Below are 18,461 nucleotides of genomic sequence, written 5' to 3'. Positions count from 1 at the left end.
ATTGGAACATGAATAAAGTCCAACCCCAAACACATGCAACAGAAAAAATCTCTCCTTTTTTTACTCAAAATCAAAGCCATTTTAGTGCTCGATGGTGTCCAACACGACAAGTCAATTTCTTTTCCTAGGCATTGAATAAAATCCAAGCTCATGCAATCGCTCATAGCCCAATACCATTCAAGATGGAATACTTCGTACTTAAATGTTTCAAGTGCCTTTTTTTGCCATCACTAACAAATACTAAAGTCCCCAGTCCTAGTCAATAGTCACAGTCCTAGTCAATAGTCATTGACAGTTCAGACAGTGACTCGTAAGTCCCCCAACTTCCTTTAAACTGTTGCATTACCACATAATGTCGTCATTTGGCTTCACTAACCACACACTTAGCAACCCCACTTCCCTTTGTAACAAACAGAACCCAATTCCATGTCGCCATTTTTACCTCAATGCCTTTGCTTTCCCCAAATTCTCCAACTCATATATACAGGAAGCATTCAGCTCACCACTTCACAATCCCATTTCAAAACCCTCTCTGTCTCTCTGAAAGCCATGAAAAAGCTCACTCCCGCTTATATTCTTCCTCTTCTTCTCCTTCTCCTTTTTGTCCCCATCTCGGTTTCCGCGGGATGCGAATGCAATTCGGAAACCGTAGACCATGATAAGTTCAAAGTCCTCAAGTTCAAGCTAGTTGCAATAAGTTCAATCCTCATAGCAAGTTTCCTTGGTGTCTCCCTCCCAATGTTGGGCAAGAAAATTCCGGCTCTAAACCCCGAAAATGACATCTTCTTCATGATCAAGGCCTTTGCTGCCGGTGTCATTCTAGCAACAGGTTTCATCCACGTGCTGCCGGACGCTTTTGAGAGCTTGACAAGCCCTTGCCTCAGCGAAACCCCGTGGGGGAACTTCCCCTTTACCGGCTTCATCGCCATGCTTTCGGCGATTGGGACGATGATGATCGATACCCTTGCCACCAGCTATTATAGAAGATCTCATTTCACTAAGCCACTGCCGGTGAATGAGGATGAAGAGATGAATAGGGTGCCTGAGGGTCATGTGCATGGTCACACTCATGCCACACACGGCCGTGCTCATGGTTCCGGCGTGATTGCGGCGGAGGATTCGATTCCTTCTTTCGAGCTTGTTAGGCATCGAGTGATATCACAGGTAGAGTTTGGTTTAGATTCTCTAGTTGTTTATGCTTCAATTTTTGGTGCTACATTTTGTTGGGTTGGTGCACACTGTTTTCCCCCTGTTTCTAACTCTCCATTTTTATTAACTTTTTTATATTAACTATTTTTTCTGATTTAATTATGGAAATTCTTTGCATGAATAATTTTTCAGGTTCTGGAGCTGGGAATTTTGGTTCATTCAGTGATTATTGGGATATCTTTAGGTGCCTCACAGAGTCCCAAAACAATCAAACCTCTTGTAGCAGCTCTTACTTTCCATCAATTTTTCGAAGGCATGGGCCTTGGTGGGTGCATAACTCAGGTATCATCTATTTCCTCAAACATTTAATTCTTGTTTCATTGTCATTTAATCCCCTTATAAATGGAAACTAACTGGTTAGAGCAGTGTGGCTGTCGTCTTGTATTTTAATTTGAATCTTATTTTTTAAATTTATTATATTTTTAAAAAAAATGAGTAAGGGTTTGAAAATATTACAATAATTTAAGGAAGATGAAAGTTTCGAATTCGGAATGCATGAGTAGTAACTAGGAACCCAACGCTCTATCTAGTAGGACATCGACTATCTATTATGATATTAGACCACATGCAAAAAAACAAATTGGATTGGTTCCTGAATTTTAGTGGGGATTATTGGTCCATGAACAAAATTCTTGAGTATTTGGGTTTTGAACTTGTCAAATGTGGAACAATGATTTTTTTGGGTTACTGTGTTAGAACTCCCATCTCTTATATTCTCCTCTAAACACTTTATTTTGACAGAATTTCTGGTGGTATTATTGAAAGTGACTCATTACTTCACCCTACGACATATTGAATGATCAATATTTACAGATTTTAGTTCAGAATTAAGACCCCAGTTGACCAAAATCTAGACATCAATACTCCAATTTTCTCAAAAACCAAATATACATCACCTTTCCCATATATGTGATAATAGTATGATACATATTTACATGTTTGATGTGTCAAACTTCAACTGAAACCATGCTTTGTCTTTGAAACTTTAATTTCTAATCCTAGGCTACGATTTTCTAGCCATTGACCAATTTTCACATGGCCACATGGATACCATTTGTGGGAACCGGATCCCCTCCTGAGCATAGGGTGGGGATCCTTCTGACCGAACCATCTGGGCTATTGAAATTTGATCCAACGGCTACAAACAGGGGATCCTCTAAAAGTTATAATTATTGTAACCGTTAAATCAAATTTCAATGGCCCAGATGGCCCGGTCAGGAGAATCCCCACCCTATGCTCACGAGGGGATCCGGTTCCCATTTTGTGGGGTTTTAGAGCTCCAAAAAGTCTTGTTGATTGTCACATAATCTTCTAGGCACCTATTCAGAGATCCTGCATATTCTTTCTAGGGTCCAATTGCATATCATCGCAACTTAAAGGCCTCACACATCCGTTTATCTCAGCAGTCAACGTTCATCTTTTAGGACACTTGGATTGATGTGTCTTTTCACCAATGAGGGTTCGTAGGCCCACAAGTTTCTTCCTAATCCAACAATTGTGTAAAACTGTCGTGTCACGAAGTGCAAACAGTCGTCTCCGTATATTTATCATCGACTGATGTATACACTGGACGGCAAGACAAAATATCTACGCTCACTCCCCAATTCTTGAAACATTTTCGAGATGTGAATTAGGGTAAACTCCATTACAATTTCTATTTTCATACAATTTACATATAATGTCCCAATTGTATGTGCAGGCCAACTTCAAGTCCAGGGCCATTGCAACAATGGTGCTTTTCTTCTCCCTCACCACCCCAATTGGAATTGGTGTTGGAATGGGAATATCAAACATTTACAATGATACCAGCCCAACTGCTCTAATTGTGGAAGGAGTCTTCAACTCTGCATCAGCTGGGATCCTAATATACATGGCTCTGGTTGACCTGCTAGCAGCAGATTTTATGAACCCTAGAATGCAGAGCAATCTAAGGATCCAGCTTGGGGCTAATGTTTCACTTCTTCTGGGCTGTGGATGTATGTCTCTTTTGGCCAAATGGGCCTAAATGCCTCAAACGTAATTAGGGCTCCTTTGGGTTTTGTTTTTGCTTTTGTTGTTAGGTTTTTCCGTGTACTTTCGTATTGTAATATGGTATAGTGAAAATTTAGTAATGCTCAATGCGTCACTAAAAGCAATCTAATTCTTCCATCCACAAAAAAGTTATTAAAAACTTGGAATGAATATAACAGTAATGTGTTAACCTAATAAGATGGGATATGTGCCATAGTTCAGTTTTGAAAATCTTGAGTAGGAACACTAGTCTCCATGCCTCACAGGTTTTTCTGATGTTGATACCTTCCAAATATGCGGGCATTACAAGGAATGGAAAACATAATCGACGTAAGTACATGAGAAAAAAAAGGGAATGAAAAAATCCATGTCGATTGATAACCTGAATCTATTCGACCTCTAATGAATTGGACGACCCTCCCTCACCACTGAAGCTAACTCAAAGGCTGTAGAAAACATAGGTTCATTGTGGTAAATAGGGAAAATGATTTTTACATTCCTATTTTCTCCTTCTCGACTTGTTATATATATATATGTTCTTTAATACTATTTTGATTTATTTAATCTAATAGCTATGAAAGAGCAATATACACTGGAGCTAAAAAAATGTGAAAATAATTTTCCACAAATAAATAAGCTAAGAATGATAAAAGTTGAAATCCCACAACTTTAATTTTATGAGTTTGAAGTAAACTACCAATTAGAGTAGTTCTATGTGCACTTTTCCTGTCGCCACAGCACATTGGAGCCATTATCAGATTTTCTCATGTGACTTGAATCGATTCCAACACTATGAATAGCGATGTGCCTAAGAAATGTGCATCGATTTTTATATTTGTAATCATTTATTTTTGGTATTTCTGTATATCAACGATTGCAGAAAGAACAAAATTGAGGACGTTCCCAATGAAAAATTATATATATATATATATATATATATATATATATATATATATCAGGGCTGGTGCTGAGGGGGTGCAAGCCCCCAAATCGGAAGGGCCCCCGATTTTTTCAATTTTGCATGCATATACGTATATATAATAATAAGTGTAGAATATTACCAACTTGAGTCTTAGCGCAAGTGGAATTATTGCTTCTTTACATTGGCCTAGGAGATGGGTTCAAAGCTCATCTTCATCATTTTTTCAGTTTATATTTTTATTAAATGCATAAGCTTCCACAAAATAATATAAAATTCCACACAATAACATGAAAATTCGATCTCTGACCCTCTAAATAGTTAAGGAAAAACAATACGCCAGCTTTTCACTTGTTGATTTGTTAAATTTGTTGTGTGCTATTAGAATTTATAGAAGCTCAATTGAAAACTAAAATTATTATTTTGGACAAAAAAATAAAAAAAATAAAATTCATAGTACTTTTTAGGGCCTCCAATTCACTTTCGCACAGTCTCAAGGCTGGCTCTAATATATATATATATATATATATATATATATATATATATATCCAATAACACTATACACAAATGAAACCAAACAAACTAAAAGTTCACTTGTGTGTTTGTGTCTATGAAAATGTACGTACCTGCAGGATTACAATTAGCATCCCAGAAAAAACATTGGGACAGGTGGATCTCAGATGGCACGACTAACCGGTGTATAAAGCCATCACAAACCGATTCCAAGTCACGAAGATATGAAAAGTGGAGGTTTGATTTATTACGAACTTTTGATAAGGCAATGCTACCTGCTTGTCATCAACTTAAAAGGGGTTATAAAATTCAAGAATCTACATATAGATATTCTGTATTGTTCTCAGTGATAAAATTCATCAAGAGTCTAACTTACCTAACTAATCAGATATCTTGACAACATATTTAACTATATAAATGCGTAAAGTTTCGAATTTCAGCACGAAATAAAAGATGAATATATTTTGACACCAACAACTTAACTCCTCAATCCCAAGTTCCCAATTAACTGTATAAGAAAAAAGAATTTAATTAGACCTGTGGCATCATATTTCAATTTCATGATGAAGCTTTTGAATTTCTTTTTAGTTCTACATAAATTTCCCAAATGGTCTCAAAATTGATCGATTGAATTACTTCTTCTAATTCAGGCACAAGAGAGGATGTGTGGATCACATATGCAAAACATACATTTTTGTATTGAATGATGTGTAGGTATGCACTCAAAATATTTAAGGATTTCGCTAGATACAGTGCCCATGCACATGAAGATTACTCTCAATCACTTGTGCATGTGGTTTGCACAAAGTGAAATTGTGGATGCATGGCACGCCCCCAATACTAAAGATTATGCCCTCATACATCTCTACGCAGCTCTCAAAGACTCAAAGTCCACTAAAAAAAGACAACGAAAACTAAAGGCAATGGCGGAACACCTCAGACTAAGGAAATATGGGGAAGCTTCAACTCCCAAACAGTGAATAGATCATCACCACTCCATCTAGAATGGCATATCCGCAGACACCTAAAAGACATCGAGAGTGTTCAACAAATCGAGTCATAGGGTCCTCAATCAAATGCCATTTATATGGTCAGCACTACTATAACTACCAGACGGACCCAACTCAAAAGTAAGGGAAACCCATAAAGCCTCCAATAAAATATTCCATTGTGAAAAACGACTGGCTGGTGAGGAGTGAAATAATAAGGTCAAATCTGTTTATCTACTTGTATCTGTTGTGGGCTGCATGACAGAGCCAACTCCCTCCTCCATTCACCACTAGTCTCAGAAGAGATCATCGCCACATGGAAGGAGGTGCAGACATCACCTGACAAATTTCGATGCATTAGCACCACCGTCCACCTGTACTCAGCATTAAACTGGATGATACTACTACATACCGTCACCTGAGAGGAGAAGGAGTTACAGCAAGCCATTGCTTATGTAGTAATCACAGGGAGAAGTTATTAGGGTTAGGGTTAGGGTTAGGGAGGAGGAGGATTCAACCAATAAATGCTCGGGAAGATCAACAATACAATCCATGATCAACTCTGGTGGATTTAACTTGGTTGACGTTGATGATCTTTTGATAATATCCTACTGCAGCTTCCTTTAGTTTTTGCAGCGCGGCATTAGGGTTAGGGTTTTTCTAGCGACTGATAAATTTCAAATGTTCTTTATGGACATTCATTTATGTCCTAATTGGGTTTCAGTCGGTCACTGAAGAAGCCCACGTAGAAAGTTTCCATTCGATATGTCCTTGAGCGTCTCTCCTGCGGTCCAACGGTGCGGAAGAAGATCCAACGACTGTGATCATCCTACATAGTGATCGTCATAGTCTATCGATAGAAAGGGGAAGGGGAAGGGGAAGGGGAAGGGAGCTGGCGGAAGCAAAGTGTTTTTACTCACAGCTCCCCTACTCTGCAGCAGCAAAGTGTTTTTACTCAGAAAACACCAGACAGAGAAGGAAGAAGATGTTGTTTCAGGTCGGAGGCCAAGGGACTCGCCCCACCTTCGATACGAGAGAGCTTGAGATTTGACAGGAGCCGTCGGGTGTTTGCTTTGTAATACGGGTAATATTTCACCCGTTTCTACGCATGAGCTCGTTTAAAACACTCACCGTAAGATTGATCTCAACGGCTCACAATTGTACAGCACCTAGCCAGCACCCAAAACACAGGTTTTGCTTCCCCCTTTGCCGATATGCAATTTCTGTAGCAGAATCGATTGGATTGCGCAGCAAAAGCCAAGCTAACACTGGGAAGTCAAATCGTTTCTAGTTTACTCTCAGTCTCCCGATCCAAGGCTCTCGCTTGGGTACGCTCCTTCTCGCTCCGTTGTTTTGTCGGTTGAGTATGTGCACACCAAGTGTTCGATTTAATGTCTGTGTGAGGTTAGGTCACTCTTATACCATGTACCCTTTTGAAAAACAATGTAAAGTTTTGAAAGTTGGTGTCTTTGTTCGCTTGTGGGGTTGCTTGTTGTTTGATTGCATATGAAAAAGTTTTGATCTTTATTTGTATATATAGATGGCTTTCTAGTGGTATATCATATCCCAGTAAAAATCAAGTAGTTAGTACTTCACTTAAGCACTGCATACAAGTATCCTAAAGAGACATCTGGATCACTCATCTCTGCAATTCTTATTCTTTAGTTTTCTTTCCTTTCCATGGGTATTTGATATAAGTTTCGATTCATGAATTTACGATCATTAAGAATAATGTTTAGGTACAGATATAGGAACTGTTTTCAGTTGTTTGTTCCGAAATTCAGTTGCATATCTTCTGGCTCGATGGTCTTTTACAGCTCTCCCTCGGCAATGTTTGTGTATGGCTTATTGTTCTCTGTGATTTGTTGTTCTGTTGGGATTGATTGTTTTTCTCTTTGTTATGCAGATTGGAGATAACAATGGCAGGAGTGATACAAAAGTTCGTTACTGCATCAATGTTTATGTGGATAATTCCCGTTGCAATATTATATGCGTTCAACAATAATTTGCTTCCCGGTAAGGTTATTGTGTCAAGTACTGCAGCTTTTGTCATTTTCATAGTACTGCATCTTGTTTGAGGTCCCTCATAGAGTTATTCTAACAAAAACTTGCACTAGTTATGCTGGGTTTTTCTTCTTAGTGCTATATTACTATACAGTTATCTACCTAAGTATTCTTTTCGATAATGTTTGTGTGCTTACCCATATTTTTTCTAAATAAGCAGACCATTTCTAGTTCGCATTTTGTATTTAAGTCTCAGTCAAATCTTCTAAATCTTGCTTCCAAATTCCAACTAATGGTCTCACATGAAAAATTGTCATTGGGATCTATATTGTTTATGCGAATTGCATAATTTGATACGGTGAATGGGATTTATAAAAATGAAGATGGCATCCTATCGTCGAATTTGGGAAGGGGGCTACTAATTGTTTTTCGTAAAGTTTCTTCCCTAGGTTTTTGTTTTGGTTCTCTGAGCAAGGTGGTTATTCATTTGAAACAGGTGTAAGCGACATGTCTCCCTATTCACTCACATTGTTGAGTGGATTTCTTGCTGTTATATCTGTCAACGTTGTTATCGCATTTTACATATATATGGCAATGAAAGAACCTTCAGACAAACACAAGCCTGATCCTGCATTTCTTGCTGAAGCCGAAGCTAGTGTAAGCAAATTAAAAGGCGACGCTGATTCTTCCCAATCCTCCAAGAAAGAAGGGTAGGATATGTGCTGTTCTGCGTTTCAACGGTTGGAAGAACGAGTTCTGAAGTTTGTATGCGGCTGTCTGCAGTCCGTTTGATACATGTCCGCTAGTTTTCGTTTTCTGTCGGATGCTTTTGAACCTGAGATGATATCATGCTTGCAATCACAAGCTTCTTTCTGGTTGTACTTTTACTTGCCAGAGCTTGATGAAATCACGACACAATTAGTCAACATTAAGAAAAAAAGTGCGAATTTCTTTTTCGAAGGGCAGAAAAGTTATGAGTCAAAATGTCACAGTAAATTTTTTATGTAACCGTCACATCGTTAGTTGGTGTTATGTTATGACAAGTGGATTAGTAAAACAACTTGAACGGGTCAATTATTGGATTGGGGCTCAACTCGGGTCAACACCAATTGGAAAAGCCCAAATCCGATTTACCATTACAACTCTCGGTAAATAAAAAATTTAAAAAAAAAATTGTAAACACGCTATAAATACAAATACATGAAATTCAACAAACCACAAATCACAGCAAGAGAAATAAAAACCCCAAAACAAAAACCCAAATACCAAAACCAAAGGCTCGCACAGACAGAGAGAGAGAGAGTGAGAGAGAGAGAGGGAGAGAAGGGAGAAGAACCAGAGGAAGAAGAAGAGCCGCAGAAGGAGGGCAAAGGGGGTAGAAGGGCAGTATGGGAAAGAAGAAGAAGAGAGTGGCGTCGAAGGTGTGGTGCTACTACTGCGATAGAGAATTCGACGATGAGAAGATACTGGTGCAGCATCAGAAAGCCAAGCACTTCAAGTGCCATGTCTGCCATAAGAAGCTCTCCACCGCCGGCGGCATGGCCATTCACGTCCTCCAGGTCCACAAAGAGAGCGTCACCAAGTATGGCTTTCTATACCTTTCCCCCAATTGCCAAAACCCTAATTTTTATGCCTTCTTTCTCGATGAATTTGTTCTATGATATTGATCCCCTGTTATAGAAAGTTATGATCTTTATTGTTTTTATTCTGTTGTAAATGGATTTGGGTCTAAATGGAAATTTCATCGCTGAAAAAAATCTAAATTTGGTCAGTTGGGTGTGATTTTGTAATGTGGGCTCGGCAGTTTTGGACAATTTTTTAGCTGGAAAGATAGTTTGGGATTATATCTTTTTGTTAGCTGCATAGATGCAACTTAATGGTCAATGGAATTGATAGGCTGCGACGGTCTCTTAGACTTTCGAGCAAATTTGGGTTATAGGTGTTAATAATTTTGGTAGCTTGAAGGTGGATTAAGTGCAAAAGTGCGGGACTTTGGCAGATTTTGTGAGTGCTTGTAATTTTAGTAGAACTGGGAATCCAGGAAACAATGGGTCTGTTAATATAAATTCTGTTCTCTTTTGTTGGGATATACTGTAATATGAACTTGTTTACGTAAGGGGCCTGCTTGATAATAAGAGAGCACCTGAAACCTCAGGAGGATAATCGATTGTGTTGACTTCTTACTCATGACTGTAAGATGATTTTTATGCCCATAGGTTATTTTGTAATGGATGCCACTGTACACTGATGATGAACTTAATCTTTTTCTACTGTATTATTACCAAAAGTAACTTTCAGTTTATGTCTAAGAACAAAACATATTCAAAATCCCCAGTTCAATTGTTCTAGCTGGGACATAAGAACATTGTCATAGATGGTTGTTGATGCTAATTGTTTGTGATTAAAGTTGAACTACTTCACTTGATCTTTTTAATGAGCTATTACAGAGTATGGTTGAAGTATGTCCATTATATTTTAGCTGTGGCTCAAAATAATTCCTTTTCATGAATTTAAATTTGCTGATAGTCAAACCGGCAAAAAATGTATTTTACAGGGTTCCCAATGCGAAGGATGGCAGGGAGTCAACGGATATTGAAATTTATGGGATGCAAGGAATCCCACCTGACGTCTTGGCTGCACATTATGGAGAGGAAGGTAAAAGGATCCTTACTGGTTTTGATGTTTATCCAGACAATTTTGATATATTATCTTCATGTTATGTTATCATCGTTGGTATTTGGTGATGTGTGAACTTTTAGTCATTTTCAAATTCAACTAGTTTATGCCATGGTTTGGTTTGACTCGCATTAAATTGTGACCTGGATGTGATGATACGTTCAAGTATGCATAGATGGACCCATCTATTTTGGACTTCCTTGAATAATATAATGTATTGAATTAGACATTCTATTAGAATGTTCATAGCAGTATCCATGTAATATACTTATTATATTTTGTCCATGTAACAGTTTTTCAAATTCTCTTGTGTTCATGGTTGAACTAAGTTATGCTTATGCACTCTTGCAAATATACATTCATATGGATTTGGATGTCCTAATCTCTGCATACGAATTCTGCATAAAATGTTTTGCCATGGAATATTGACTGTGCAATCCATTTGAAAGTGTTGTCTCATTTGAGCTAAAGACTAATAAAAAAAATAAAAAATGTACTATACCTATCATTTTGAGTAGTTTATGGCGTTAATCATATATATTAAGTTTATTTTCTAAATATCTCAATTTATGTGCAGAGGAAGACGGTCCATCAAAAGTAGCTAAGGTAAACATCCCAACAACCCAGTTTGTTGGTGGTATGGTGCCAGGTTCGATGGGGGTTGCATATCCTCCCCAACCACCTTTGGGTGCAATGCGGCCAATGTATGTTTTTAGTCAGGTTTCTTGCATATCCTCTGCAACCGGCTTTGTGAAATTTTGAAATTATGTCACTGCTGTACATCATGATTAGCATTTACTTAAATAACTTATCTGTTTGTTTCTTTTGGTTTTGTTTGCACCAGGTACAATTCTGCAGTTCCGGTGACTCCGAATGCTTGGCAAGTTCCACCTCGTCCCCAGCCATGGTATCCACAGCCTCCAGCAGTCTCAGTACCTGCTTCCTCATTGGGTTATGTGCAGCAGCCATTGTTTCCTGTGCACAATGGGAGACCACCTCTACCATCAACAACCACCCCTGGACTTCTGCCTCCACATATAGCCCCTCCTGGCCTTCCTACATCCATGCCTCCTGTTCCTGTATCACAACCCCTATTTCCTGTTGTTGGTATAAATAATGTACCAACACAAAGTTCTCCCTTTTCTGCTCCCATGCTTTCAACAAGTATTCCTTTAAATTCTCCAGCTGAAGTTAAAGGACCAACGGATGCTTATCAAGGTACTAAAACTTTCCAAACAAGTAGTTCTCTAAGCGTTTCAGTTTTGATTTCTTATTGTTGATTTTTTTTTTTTTTTTTTTTTAAATGCTCCTTTGTGTGCATGATAGCAGTATGGTGTCAGAGTTGTCTTCTTGCTTTTAAGTTCGACCTATATTTCATGTCTGATCAAATAAGTAGTAGATACTTCAGCTTTTCTTTTGTTTTTTTTTATATTCTAGTTGCCTTCTGAGATTCTTATAGAGAGTTCTGTTTTGGTGAACTTCAAATTTGGATATGCTAGCAATGGCTAGTTTTCCCTTGTAGGCTTAGTGTTTGATTTATTACAAAGGCATCTTTTATGTTCCTTGATATGCACCCAATTAATCCTGTAATTGTTTTTATCTAAACTTAGCTAGTAATTGTTCTGGTATGCTAAGCCTTACGTATTTTCCCGTTGCAATAAAGAATACCTACCACATTGCTAAATTCTCCTTGTTGATGCCTTTGGATTGTTGATTTCATACGGGCAAGGCTTGTCAATCTGATATTTCCTTTGCATTTAATTGCTACAGGTGTTAATTCACACTCTTATGCATCTGGTCCAAACACTGGTGGTCCATCAATTGGACCACCCCCTGTTATTGCAAACAAAGCTCCTGCTCCCCAGCCAGCTGCTAATGAGGTGTATCTAGTTTGGGATGATGAAGCTATGTCCATGGTAAGTCGTTCTTAATTTCCCAAATGTTTGTTACGTTTCCACTTTGCTAGGCTTGCTGGTTCTTACTAACTTGTTTTATGTTTTCTGGTTCGGACTGATTGCTAACTTGTTAAATGGGTTAATTTGATTTGCAGGAGGAAAGAAGAATGTCCTTAGTGAAGTATCAGGTTCATGATGAAACTAGCCAGGTAAGTCATACTACCTCTTTAACTTACGGGGTTGCATTGCTCTAACCAGCTAGGTAGGCTTTATGTTCTGTCTTTTCAGACTGGGTTGTTTACCAATTGTTTCCTGATTAGAGAGGTATTTGTGTACTGTATGAGTTTGAACTTTTTCCATTGAAAACAAACAAATTAAGAAAGAACATGTGAACCTTTTAATCATCCATCTTTCTGCCTTCCAACCCAATTGGTTGATGGGCATGCTGTTTTGTTTATACTGCCATTCTCCGGTTTCCACGCAACTGCATCAAAAGATTCAAGTAGGTATTTACATTATTTTTGCTGTTAGTTAGTATTTACAATTTTGACAAGCTTGCTGCAATGGGATCCAGGATTCTCCTACCTAGCATTGTACTCAGTTAAGTACGGAATGTATATATTTGCTCTTTTAAAATTTGGATTTATCTGTTGTTCACTCTCCCCATGCTTTCTTTTGCGGTTTTGGGGTTCGAGTGAAACAATGTTGAGACCAATAAATTTTTTTTATAATTGTAGCAACGTTATTTTATCGTTGAACAGTGAAACCAGACTTGGCCCAGGTCAGATTCTTTCATAAAGTTTGGCATCTCCGGTTAGATCATAGGACCAGTTTACTTATCTGGCTTTAACCAAATGATTGTGCCCACAGTCCCTCTCTGATGATCTCATTGTGGTTTTGTTTTTCAGATGAGTTCAATCGATGCAGCCATAGACAGAAGGATTTTGGAGAGCAGGCTTGCTGGTCGAATGGCATTTTAGATCAAATAGCAGCAATGGGACGATGATGACAATGTATGCGCCTTCGGAATCTCATGATGAAGTGTGGACCTCGGAACTTCATGCCGATGCACGCTTCATGTCCGGCAAAGTTTATATGAAGTGAAAGGCGGTTTACCAGACTACTAACCAGTCATAGATTCGTGTTTGTATTCTTTGCAAGAGCGTGAAGTAGAAGAGCAAATTTTTAAGTGTTAAATGTAATTTTTTTCATTCTTCTCCGGTACTTCGACAGTTCTCTTCGGTTTATTTATAGATGACGAAGTTATTATATGGCTTTTAATATTTCCAGTGCTTTGACAATATTTTCTTGGACGGAATTTTTAATCCAACTCGCACTCTTGCTCGCGGGCTTTCTGTTTTTATTTCGAAGATGTTTGGTTTTGACTTCTATATGTCGTCACAATGGTGATACTTCTGTGAAAATTCAATTGATTTAGTGTGAACGTTAAACCGAATCTCTATTCAGACGAACGATTCTGATCATACGGTTGCATTGCATGATAAATGTACGTACGTGCATTTCTCAAGTTATTTGCTCTCAACTTATTTTGTCTCTCAATTGTTTTGGTGTCAAAGACGCGCATGAATTCAAGAATTCGTGAATAAAGTTGTGTTATTTATATTCATTTTTATCTCATGCAGTCATTTGAATTTGTGGCCGTCGGATCAAAAAAATTAAAGATTAATGAATAAAAATAAATAGAAAAGTATGTGAATAACACTACCCATCGGTAATGGAGTAAGGGGTGTGCTATCTACACACCTCATTTTACTTCTCACACCCCTTGATAATTTATGTTTGTTGATTTTCTTTAATTCATCTGATCCGACGACCGAAAATTAAAAAGGTGTGTGAGAAGTAAAATGAGGTGTTCCCATGAAGTAAAAGTAAAAGAGAATATAAGTTTTTATGGGGTACATTTTGAATTTGCCCCAAAATATTTATATATTCAGAAAAATTACTCAAAAAAGGAGTGATCGTCTACAGAGAGACTAGACAAGGCTCTAGGCTAAAACCCCTAAAACCTCAGATCTCACCCGCGCGCACACCCTCTTTGTCTCTGTCACTTGACACTCGGTATCAGCAGCTGAGATGAAAGCATTGAGAGTTCTGAGAACCCTCTCTTCAAAACCCAGCAAAACCCCTTTAAACCCAGCCTCCTTCTTCCACCGGTTTTACGCAGCTCAGCCGCAAGAGGACGATTCTGGCCACAACCCATCTTTCTCAGACTCCGAAAATGGTTCAGACTCGGTTTTCGACAGTACCCATTACGCCATACCATCCATTGGTTCGGATTCTAAGCCCGAAACCCCTAGGAAGCCGACTTGGGACAACAAGTACCGATCAAAAGCTAATAAATTGATTGGGGTGGACACCCCCAAGGAAAAATTGAGGCGTTTGGAGGAAGAGGAGGAGCAAAAGAGCAGAGTGCTCGCTAAGGCGCTTCTCGAGGCGGCTTTGCAGCGCGCAGATGATGAGGAATCAGGGGAGGAGGAGGAAATGGTGAAGGAAGAGGACCAAAAGGCGCTGTCTGTTGGGATAATTGGTGCCCCGAATGCCGGAAAGTCTGCTCTGACTAATTACATGGTTTGTTCTTTTGGATCTTATTGTTGAAAGATGTTTAATTTAATGGGGGTTTTGATGAATTGTTGAACATGGGGTTGGTGAAGTCAATGATTGTATTGAGTGTTGTTTATGGTTTTATATAATTGTTTCATTCGAAGGGATTTTGGTAAAGTTTTGTGTTATGTATTCTTTCATTTGCTTAATCGACTGTGGTTTAATATTTCGTGGCAAATAGGGTTCGTCTATGTTGCTCAGGATTATGTTTGTACTGACCATGGATATGGCACAATCTGCCTAATTTCCCCGAAAGTGATATCAGTATCTGTTTCATGCTCACTGCACTTTGGTCAGATAGATATCAAATAGTTGTTGAGGCCAAAACATGCTTGAGCTTTTTAATGTGTCTGAAGTTGTCCCGATAAAAAAAAAAATTATTTGGAGGGAAAGAAATGAAAAAGCTTGCGAGAATTCTCTATTTGAGATATGTATTGGCTTTGGAGATTATACTTTGTTCTTAAACTTGAATCTTTAATGTACTTCGTAGGATACAAAATGATTTGTTGTAATATTTTTTACCATATCATGTGATCTAAGCTTTTACTTTACTGGCCTTAGATGTAACCAGAACCTTTATGATGACATATTGTGCAGATTTAACATACGTTCTCTGCATTTCTTATAGGTTGGGACAAAGGTTTCTGCTGTTTCACGGAAGACAAACACCACTACTCATGAAGTATTAGGAGTTATGACAAAAGGAGACACACAAATTGTATGTTTCTTGTTTATAGTTTATAATCAACCTGCTTCTCTGGACTGGGAATGTTTTCTGATTAATTTATTTTATGTCCAAATGAGCTCTGAAAATTATTCACAATCAATATGCAGTTAATTTCTTTATCTCAGTTCTTTATTTATGAAATTATTGCACAAAAAACAATCTGATGAGCTTGCGACACTTACTTTCATCCAGTGATGAGAGTGGTTGATACATGAAGGGTAAAGGTGATGGGTCATCTTTGCATATTATTTTCTCATCAGTTACTTTCATCTAGTGATGTGTAGACATGTTATTATTATGTTTTCTCCTCACTGACTGAAGAGCACAAAAATTGAATCATATGACATTTATTGACTGTCTTCATGTATGCCTGTGCAGTGTTTCTTTGATACTCCAGGTCTTACATTAAGCAACAAGGGATGTCCTTACAAGGATTTTAAGGTTCGAGTAGAAAGTGCTTGGAGCTCAGTTACTTTATACGATGTGCTCATAGTTATATTCGACGTCCATAGGCATCTTACCAGGTTAGTAATCCATTCCATTTGATATCCTGTACCATATTATGCATGAAACAAACATAAGCATCAGAGCTAGACATATATGGCAGGTGGATTCCATTTGGGCAAATGTTTATCGCTTTTGATAATCGTGCAATTTTTTTTTTTTTTAAATTTCAGCCATTATCCTCATTCCCTGCCTTGTTGGGGAAACACATAGTTATTGCTTGTTTCCTGTTTGACTTCTTGTACATTATCACTCAAGTTTATTATCATTTTGTTGATCGGCTTGCTCTATATGCCATCACCCCCCCCTTTTTCTAAATTTCGTCCCTGTTTCAGTATTTTTGGTCCCTAATCACCTAGTTCTTTGTATTTCCATTTATATAGGCCTGATGTAAGGGTTATTGGATTGATCAAGCGTATGGGAGCACTACCACACCCAGTACAAAAGAGAATTTTATGTATGAACAAGGTTGATTTAGTTGAGAAGAAGAAAGACTTGTTAAAGGTTGCTGAGGAATTCAAAGATCTTCCTGGTTATGAAAGGTGGATTTTACTTGTTCAAAATCAAAGATGGTGTGTTTTCTCTTTTTGACCACGGACCTTAAGAGTATATCTAACCATCTGTTTCTTTCTTAACCGTGTAGGCATTTCATGATTTCTGGTCTGAAGGGCTCCGGAGTGAAAGATCTTACTCAATATTTGATGGATCAGGCATGTGAGCTTTTTAGTATTGTCATCATTGTGATAGTTTCCTCTGACATTTACCTGTCAAAAATATTCTGTTACGAAGGCCTTTTTTAGATGTATTTTTCGGTTGGAAAGAGTTTTTCAAGATATGCCTGGTTTACATGAATCTGATTATCTTTCTAGCCAATGTTACTGCTGTCCACTATATCCTCAGTTCTTCAGTGGTTTTTTTATGTATAGGCTGTTAAACGATCTTGGGATGAAGATCCATTGATCATGACTGAGGAAGTTATGAAGAATATATCATTAGAAGTTGTCCGAGAAAGATTGTTAGACCATGTGCATCAGGTAGATCTTCAGTTTCTGTTTCGAAGTACTTTGAGGCTATCATTTCTGTCTGGTTATATTTTCATTCCCAAGGTCTGAATTAATAAGCAATTTGAGAATCTTCAATAATGGCAACTTGTGCTTGTTTTAGGAAATCCCATACACTATTGAACACCGGTTGATGGACTGGAAGGAGTTGCGAGATGGCTCTCTTCGGATTGAACAGCATCTTATCACGAACAAATTAAGTCAACGCAAGATCCTTGTAGGAAAGAAGGGCAATAAAATAGGGTAAATACTGAAGTCCTAGCGTATTGGAATCACTTTGCTTTTAACACGAGCCAATTTGAATTGAATACATGCTTCTGAAACAGGAGAATTGGCATGGAAGCTAATGAGGAGCTACGGTCCATCTTCAAGAGGGATGTCCATCTCATTCTCCAGGTTAGACTTAAATGATACATTGGAAAATCGAGTTGAATGTCAAGAAGGGATACGATCCATCAGGAGATGTATTTGTAAGGTCAGACTTACGACAAGTTTAGTGAATGGAGCTGAATGTAAAAAGTCGCGACATTTTGATCCAACCCTATTTTGAAGTGTATACAAAGGAAGTACCATCAACTTTATGAAGGCCATCCAGAGTTGTAGCTTTGAGTGGCAGAAATGTATCAGCTTTAGTTTGGGGATGGAGGCGGGTGACGAATAACTGGAAGACTCCAACTTGGCAGGCAAACACATTAGTCCCGAAATTTTGAGAATGTACAATAGCAAGTCTTTTGATATGAAATCTTTCCTCTTTATATACTAACAATTTTTTTCCTTATATATCCATCTTTGTACTTTGCTTGTGGAATTGTAAAATTCAACATGTGTAAAAGGAGTACAGGAATTGATTTGTACGCTCCGCACCCTCCATGCTTGTTTGTACGGAAATGGAGTCTCTGCCCTGGACTCTTGGCATTGTTTCACTTTCATTTGAACCGCGTATTGCAAAGTCACGAGTTTAGGGTTTAAAGAACCATGTATCTCCTTGTGAATATCTCATTCATCGCGTATATGTATTATGTCCCATTCCCGTATATGTATTATGTCCCCATTCCCAGGTAATAGTGGAAGAATACCTAGTAAGGGCTGACTGTCAGTTTTTATACTCAACAAATCATTCGTTTCATCGTTCGAAATCTTGTTGATCAATTTGATTACAGTTGAAGCAGCTGCTTAAGAACGGAAAAAATATGATAGATCTCGGAAACGGCACAAACTTCATCCTAGTGGTAATCCCAAGCAGGAAAGAGAAGCTTTAAAACATTCCCCTTTTACCTAAAGTGGTATTTTTCTTTATTTATAAATGAAAGGCCTTAACTTCGACTTTCAGAA

General features: G+C 38.1%; 4 protein-coding genes across 6 annotated transcripts; all 4 read left to right on the top strand.

The window, feature by feature from the left end:
• The first annotated feature begins 438 nt into the window (after window positions 1-438).
• Window positions 439-3,320, top strand: LOC103435313 (zinc transporter 1-like). Its single transcript, XM_008373699.4, has 3 exons — window positions 439-1,164; window positions 1,342-1,491; window positions 2,909-3,320. Exons 1-3 carry the CDS (start codon window positions 550-552, stop codon window positions 3,212-3,214), a joined length of 1,071 nt encoding a protein of 356 aa, XP_008371921.2. The 5' UTR covers window positions 439-549; the 3' UTR covers window positions 3,215-3,320.
• A 3,469-nt stretch (window positions 3,321-6,789) lies between these two features.
• LOC103435312 (uncharacterized) lies at window positions 6,790-8,525 on the top strand. 2 transcript variants are annotated; one of them, XM_008373697.4, is made up of 3 exons: window positions 6,790-7,044; window positions 7,547-7,656; window positions 8,141-8,525. In XM_008373697.4, exons 1-3 carry the CDS (start codon window positions 7,007-7,009, stop codon window positions 8,356-8,358), a joined length of 366 nt encoding a protein of 121 aa, XP_008371919.2. In that variant the 5' UTR covers window positions 6,790-7,006; the 3' UTR covers window positions 8,359-8,525. The 2 variants fall into 2 exon arrangements, with proteins under 2 accessions (XP_008371919.2, XP_008371920.2); XM_008373698.4 differs by having other exon boundaries at window positions 6,792-6,968.
• A 335-nt stretch (window positions 8,526-8,860) lies between these two features.
• On the top strand, window positions 8,861-13,498 carry LOC103435311 (protein SUPPRESSOR OF FRI 4-like). Of its 2 annotated transcripts, none has more exons than XM_008373696.4 (7): window positions 8,861-9,226; window positions 10,199-10,299; window positions 10,898-11,024; window positions 11,165-11,538; window positions 12,091-12,236; window positions 12,371-12,424; window positions 13,124-13,498. In XM_008373696.4, exons 1-7 carry the CDS (start codon window positions 9,033-9,035, stop codon window positions 13,193-13,195), a joined length of 1,068 nt encoding a protein of 355 aa, XP_008371918.3. In that variant the 5' UTR covers window positions 8,861-9,032; the 3' UTR covers window positions 13,196-13,498. The 2 variants fall into 2 exon arrangements, 1 of the variants encoding a protein (XP_008371918.3); XR_011581542.1 differs by having other exon boundaries at window positions 8,862-9,226; window positions 12,371-13,028.
• Window positions 13,499-14,192: 694 nt separating this feature from the next.
• LOC103435310 (GTP-binding protein ERG-like) lies at window positions 14,193-18,058 on the top strand. Its single transcript, XM_008373695.4, has 8 exons — window positions 14,193-14,804; window positions 15,466-15,555; window positions 15,943-16,088; window positions 16,452-16,610; window positions 16,712-16,778; window positions 16,995-17,102; window positions 17,233-17,372; window positions 17,456-18,058. Exons 1-8 carry the CDS (start codon window positions 14,310-14,312, stop codon window positions 17,538-17,540), a joined length of 1,290 nt encoding a protein of 429 aa, XP_008371917.2. The 5' UTR covers window positions 14,193-14,309; the 3' UTR covers window positions 17,541-18,058.
• The last annotated feature ends 403 nt before the right edge of the window (window positions 18,059-18,461 follow it).

This window comes from Malus domestica, chromosome 05 (assembly GCF_042453785.1).
Source record: "Malus domestica chromosome 05, GDT2T_hap1".
Lineage (NCBI taxonomy): Eukaryota > Viridiplantae > Streptophyta > Magnoliopsida > Rosales > Rosaceae > Malus > Malus domestica.
This window is presented reverse-complemented; position numbering and strand designations above follow the sequence as displayed.